Source organism: Antrostomus carolinensis, unplaced genomic scaffold, assembly GCF_000700745.2.
Source record: "Antrostomus carolinensis isolate BGI_N321 unplaced genomic scaffold, ASM70074v2 scaffold16247, whole genome shotgun sequence".
Taxonomy (NCBI): Eukaryota; Metazoa; Chordata; class Aves; order Caprimulgiformes; family Caprimulgidae; genus Antrostomus; species Antrostomus carolinensis.
The window spans coordinates 2317-9478 of NW_010326767.1; the positions used below are offsets into that span (position 1 = coordinate 2317).

General features: G+C 37.1%; 1 protein-coding gene across 1 annotated transcript in view; it reads left to right on the forward strand.

The window, feature by feature from the left end:
* The first annotated feature begins 323 nt into the window (after window positions 1-323).
* HEPACAM2 (HEPACAM family member 2) overlaps window positions 324-7162 on the forward strand; it is a 21012-nt gene continuing 14173 nt past the window's right edge. Inside the window, exons 1-2 of the mRNA XM_010171707.1 lie at window positions 324-416; window positions 6031-6381. Of these exons, the coding sequence (XP_010170009.1) occupies window positions 347-416; window positions 6031-6381 (421 nt within the window). The 5' untranslated portion in view covers window positions 324-346. The remainder of the gene's footprint in view (window positions 417-6030; window positions 6382-7162) is intronic.

The window sequence follows — 7162 nt, forward strand, 5'->3', positions numbered from 1 at the left end:
ACTAAAGGATGTTAATACCTACATAACCTGTACATTGGGTGCATTCACTTATTTTTATTAATTAAATGTACTTTGTATTCTATGCCTCATTTATTACATTCTGTGTCATATTTGCTGTGACTGCCCAGGAAGGGTTACGATAAAGTCAGAGGCAATGAAGATGGGTGCTCATCTAACAGGTGCTCCACTCCCTTTGTTCTTTGTATACACATATTCAAATCACATAAGGCAGGGGACAGGATAGGGCCTGTTAACTCATTGCTGATTTCCCTAGCAAATAAACCAGCAGCTGCAGGTCCAAGACCTGGGTGAGCGCTGAGAAGAAGGTGGGATTGTGTGGGACAGGATGCTTTTGTGGAGCCCTTTAGCCAACTTCTTTTGGGACTTACAGTGCAAAATATATTTTCTGCTTGTAGGTAAGAAACAGTATGAATGATATTTGATGGTCACTGTTGAAATATGGGTTGGTTTTATATTCCAAAATTTAAAGATATTTCTGTTAGATTGTCAGGTGTTTTTATTTCAAGCAAGTAGCCTAAAAGCTTTTAATCAGATAGTGTCACCTTGTTTTATGAGTGGACCTGTAAACTTTTAGCAACTGACAAATATTAGTGTTATACATAATCTCTATATAAAACATGGGCATTGTCTACATACCTATTGTCACATTTTATTAGTATATACGTTATGCATTCTTTTTAACAATAAGGCTGGACAGGTTCTGAACCAAAGGTTATAGAGAAGCTGTTACACATCTCTTTAAAATTGCATTATTTTTCAATTCATTATGATGCCTTACAGTTAATAGGGAAAAATATATGTAATATTTAAATGTCCTTGGTATTCAAACTAAATTAATCTTTCAATCAACTGAAGAGTGTCTTCCCGTTAATAGCATATTTGTTTGGTATCTGGGTGCAGTTTTCTTAAGTATACATTTGTTATCCATGCACTTGATAAAAAATAGTAGTTCTGTGCACTTTGACAGGAATATCCTGTGATCAAACGTTAGATAAACCTGTATTTCTACAAACTCTTGTAGTTCACTTTTTCTGTATTTATTTGTTTTTGTAAATATCAACAGAGATAATATATAATATTACAAATGCAGTGCATCCTCTACTTATTCATGTGGAAGGATAATTTTTCTTTTATCTTCTTTTATCTTCTTTGTGAACCTAAGGGCCAGTCCACTAGTTTACTTGATTTTGAGTTAAATAGTTTGTCAAGAATTTTGACTTCATAACAGTTGCAATTTTATATGGAGATTACTTGATTCCTTCTTGAAATTAAAAAATCAAATGGTTGATAAAAACACAGTGAATATGCACTTTATCGACATTACAACTTTATTGGGCATCTTTATCAAAATCCTGCAAGAGGTATTGGTATGCAAGCAGAGTGCTTTAGAGTACACATTTGTTCCAGGAACTCTCCTCATATACCCTTACTCAGATATACATATTTCCTAGTATGGGAAATGTGCAGCTTGTGCTTTATATCTTGACAAAAATCAGGTGCATTGAAGGCATGACACGAAGCCCACCAATGACATTGAACTCAGAAGCTAAAATTAGGTCTAATAACAAAGCTCAGTGGAACTTGTTCTTGGGCAAAAATCACAACCTGGGGAAAAGTATGCTCGAGTCTCTCCTGATATAGCTGGGGGTATAGGAATTGCAGATTCCCTGGTCCATTATAGTTGGGTTTTTTCATAAATGAACATATTTGCAAAAAGTGTAAAACCTATTATCACTGATCTAGTGACATCTTACACTAAGTTTGGAGGTTTTGGAGAGGTGAAGAGCTAAATGAACACTGGTAAAAAGCAGTTAAGAATCCAAACTCACTTTGTCAAGGAGTTGTGCTTGTTAAACGATAAAACCTGGCTAAGCAGGTTTCAGTTTATGCCATAAACTCAAAAATTATGTCATAGTTTTTTATTTAAACCAAAGCTGCAGCCCTTGTTTTATGTCAATAGTGATTCTGTTGTGCTTGCTAATACTGGTGATAGCAAAGTGAGATGGAAGCAAACCACAGATCACTGAGTTCCAAATGGAGGTCGTTTTGGTACAACCCTTACAGTCATTATGCAAAAACTAATTTTCAGAATTCCATTGTCTTGGAGAAATGTGTGTTATATTTATAAAGCTATAGAGATAGGCTTAAATTATACGGAATTTGTGCCCTACAAGAATGAAGTAAGAGTTTGACCCATTGGCTTGATTTCACTGTTAACATTAATTTGAGGATTAGTCATAAGAGTCTTCAGTTTTAATTAAAAATCAAAATTAGTCTAATGGAATAGAATCACAGAATCATTGGTGGTTGGAAAAGGCTCTTAAGATCATCGAGTCCAACCATAGTTGGACTGGCCAGTCACACTGCCAAGTCCACCATTAAACCATATCCCTAAGGGCCACGTCTACATGTCTTTTAAACACCTCCAGGGGTGGTGCCTCAACCACTTCCCTGAACAGCCTGTTCCAATGCTTGACAACCCTTTTGGTGAAGAAGATAACCCTTTTGGTGAAAATAACCCTTTCAATGAAGAATACTCCAGGCTGCAAAAGATTTTATCTCTGTGAAAGCCAGAAGTCTCCCAGCATTGCCCCTGTAAAACTCTTGCCTTTGACAAAGCAGCATTATCTAAGAAAAACTTCTCTGAGCTGTAGTTTGCCTAGTCCCTGGCCCTGCCAGCTGCAGAGGAGCTCCCATGTGCTGATGGCACTCCACAAAATCACCCCAGCAGACCCAGAGAGAGCAGCAAAAACTGCAGTCGCCCCAAGCCATTCCTGAACAGACTTCCATGGGAAAACAGGGTTTCAACCCTCACCACCTCCAGTCTTTGGTAAAACCATTTCCTTAACTGCAGATCAAAATGTCTTTCCAAGCTGTTACATGGAGTTGCTTTTCCCTATGAATCAAGTTGAACAAAATGTTTCTATTCCCGTATTTTTTAACTGAGAAGAAATTAAGTTTTCCACCCACAATTCTCTTTATCTTACTGTATTATGGTGGTGCCTTCTACACTGGTGGTCCCAGTTCTCCCAGTGCTCACTAGACCTGCTTGGTTTTTGCTCATTTTCTGCACAAACAGATCTCTGAAAAATACTATTTGTTATACATATTTTATGACTGCAGCTGTTACTGCCTTCTTGTCCTGCAGCACAATCGCTTACTGACAGCTAAATAAACTCAAAAATTGAGCAATGTCATGCCTAAAGAATGAGGAAGGGTATGGGCAGATCTTTTAATTGATCATTTACAGATCTCCCAGTGTTTGAGAGATGGTTTTGACTTCATTCAAGGAGATTTAAAAATTGAAATATATCCAATGGATTTTATGAAATATATTTCCAACATTAAGTATTTTGTGAAGGATTTTACTGCAGAATTACACTCTTTTTTTCAAGTGGACAACAGCAGTTAAAATCAGTTAAAACCTGATTTGTATTGTAAAGTTTGCAGGGAGGGAATTCACCTCTGAGAAATATTCCAACAACCAACAAAACTAATCTCCCATTAACCAGAGTCTAGCAAGTCCCTAAGAGTTGTGCAGCAAGAGAAAGCAGTGCAAGAACACAAGGCCACAAATATTTAAAAGGAGAAGTGGAGAAGGCTTCAATTTGATGTGCTTCAGCTGTTTCAGGTTTTTGATCCAGATAAAGTTAAGCATGTAAACATCTCTCTCCTCTGCATCCTCCACTTAAGCCTCTCCATATTTTTTTCACACTCTTCCTACCTTTTTGTCCCATTTTCCTCCTATCTCAGCTGACCCACAACTGTCCTTTCCCCACAAGTGTCTGTGCAACCTGAAGTCCTCTGCCTGCTTCCTCTTTAGCCCCTGAGAAGGTGGATTTGCCACTCTTGCTGTCAAAGGATTTCACTGTCATTTTATACATCACCCCTCTAGCGTTCTGCCGGGTTTTCCTTTGGTTTCCCTGCCACACCCTCAGAAATGCTGCCAACTGACTTTTCTGTTTGAGTATAGTATTGCTCAGCTTTAGGAAAAGTGCAGCCAGCTAGAAAATTACCTTTTTTTGGGTAGTCTTTGTAGCTGGCTCTGTGTTGACTATAACACTCAGTGGTTCCTGATTGGACAGAGTAAGACCAGGGATGTCTTAGCAATAGGGGTTTTTCCTGAAATACAGTTAGTATTGACTGTGTGACATGGTTTTGTGCAGCACCTTCAGCAGCACGGACAGTATTGCTGGTTACCCACAAGCCAGTCCCCTCCCACAGCATCTCTGCTCTGTTCCTTTTCATGCCCTTCCAGGGTACCTCTGACATTAATCACTGGCATTACATATTGCCATGCTGCATCTGTTACCTTCACCCCTTTTTGTGTCCCTACCCTGATCCCCAGTGACAGTTTCCTTTGCTGTTAGCTCAAGTGGCAACAGCCATGCAGTGAAATTTGAAGATTCTAAGCAAAAAAAAACATATACAGATACCATATTATGCTACTGAAGTGATATTTTTATCTTTTCCTGCTGTGTAACCTAGGAAATTAGACACAAACATTTAACAATTTCTTTTTGTCTTAAAGACAAAATACCATGAAGGTGGGGAATGCAAAAACCAAAGTTATATCTGCATTGTATTAATCTTTAATAACACAGTCACATATTTTTCACACATAGCTCCCTCTGCCTCCCTTTCTCAGTACAGGGCATATGTACTTCAGCAGAAGAGTTACTTTTTTGTTACAGGTATTGAGAATTGTGTCCAGAAGAAGATGTTCAGTAGTAGGAAAGGAATAGATGGCGCATGGTGAAAGCATTGCATGTTGCCCTCTCTCTCAATTTCCTCTTATGCAGTGGTAGATGGATTACTTAAATTTTATTTTTTTTTTTACATTTTCTTACTAGTAGGAGGTTTTTTTTTTCTTCCTAGAGTTTCAACTTAGCACTTGCAGTGAGTTTTTCAGCAATACTGAGCACTCAAAGCTGAGCACTCAAACCTGCAACTGAAGTCAACAGGAGTTGCATATTGAACATAATATAATCTGTTTGTGTGTATTTTGAAAAATCCAGTCCTTAATATTTCAAACTGATCATCCAAAATGAGTGTCTCTTTGCTGTAATTTTCTATGTGCATAAATTCTTCATCTATAAAGTCCTAGCAATTATAATGGTGTTGTGAAATCAATTCATTAATGTCAATGCTTCACACCATTGCTGCACTTGTGAGTGCTGTGGACATCGATCACTCAGTCCTAAGGGTAAAGTTTTAATAATGTTCTATAAATCTGTCTAAAGCTGACACAATGAAAAATTACTCTAAAATGAAACACGGGGCCTCTTTTGCCCCTCTAACAGAGGCAGGATTCTTGGAGAACAAGATTAATCAAGTGGCTGAAAATTTTGCTTTCATTCATATCAACAGCAAACGTTAATTCTGCTCTTTCCCAAGATTGGAATACTTGACTTTCGCAAGCTTCGTAATGTTTCTTGAATTTAGTCTTATGTGTACTGTGAAGATAGCAATAATAACTATATATCATTTTTATCAGACAAATTCATGGAAGTGCTGCTTGTTAGATTTTCAGTCATTTTATGAGTATAACTGGCAAAGTAACAGTAAGAAACTTCTCCCTAGCTAAACCGAGAAAAAAAAAATCTTAAAAATTTAGTTTGCAATCCAAGACTGTTAGACAGTGTAAGTTCTAGAAACTGGAAATATTTCAAAGCGAAAATACTTTAAACATTAAGGTAAATACAAACCTTTGACCTTACATCAAACTTTCAACAATAAAAGATCCTCTGCCTAAAATTTGCAAATATCCTTCCTTTGGCTTTTCATATGTTTGAAAGCTGGAGATCTATAGCAAGATCCAATGCCACAGAGGTCAATGAGAGTTTGCCCCTTTCTTATTTGAAATCTTACTGAACTCTTACACAAAAAAAGTGTAAGCTTTAACTCTGAGAGTTTTTTTTCTCTGTTAGAATTTCTCATTTGAGTTTTCCAGTGTTTCCATTTGTGTTTTGGGTTCATTTATTTGTTTGTTCTTTCATTTTTATTCAGGTATTTGTTCTGCCTTAAAGTTGACAGTACCGTCACATACCATCCACGGTATTGAGGGGCAACCACTACATCTTACTGTTGACTACAATTTCAACACGACAGCTTCTGAAATCCAGATAATCTGGCTCTTTGAAAGGCCTCAAAGTAATCCAAAATACTTGCTTGGCTCTGTAAATCAAACAGTAGTTCCAGACTTGGAATATCAGCACAAGTTTACCCTCATACCACCAAATGCATCTTTGCTCATCAATCCCTTGCATATCAGTGATGAGGGCAATTACATTGTAAAAGTCAACGTCCGTAGAAATGGAACAATAGCTGCCAGTCAGAAAATTCAAGTAGCTGTGGATGGTAAGTTAGTAAAATATCATATCTTCATTTTGAAAATAAAATTGCAATTGTTTTTAAGTACTAGTTCTTAGTATCCAGTTACAATAGTATATAATTTAATCCAGCCATACCTGGATAAATAGTAACAATTATGTTATGTTTTTTTCTCCTGCAAGGAATCCTACAATGTGTCATCTTAAAACAGAATTAGTATATTGACTAATGTTACTGGATCATAAGTAAAAAAATGAAGGACTATAGAAATCAATAATTATTAAATTAGACACACTTTTAAAAAATAATGTTTCATAATACTCTGCTGTGCTATCAATTATGAGGATGCATTAACTTTCAAAATCTTTCTCCCTAAACAACTCTACCTTTACCTTCTGTAACTATTAAAGAGGAGTCATTGACTTGCTGGTGACCTTGTGTCTGTAAAAAACGCTCAGATCTGAATTCCTAAAATACTGACATTCCCTCTTTGTGCCCTGCTCCTTGTAGTGGGGATATATAAAAAAAGGGGAAACAGAAAATATTGATCTAAAAGAATGACAAGAGGCTACTGTAATTTACGGATTATATGGAGGGAGCCCTGTAACTGTTGGGCTTGGAATAATGAATTGATGTAGTAACATGGTAAGGTTGTAGCTGCCATTTAACTCCCACACCCATTCCAGTTTGCAGCCATCCTCACAACCAGATTGGCAGCATATTTCAGCAGTGCCCAGTGTCAGCAAAGCTGCAGGAGGCCATACTGAGGAACTTGCACACTGTGGGCAATGTCATGCTTTGTACTCTT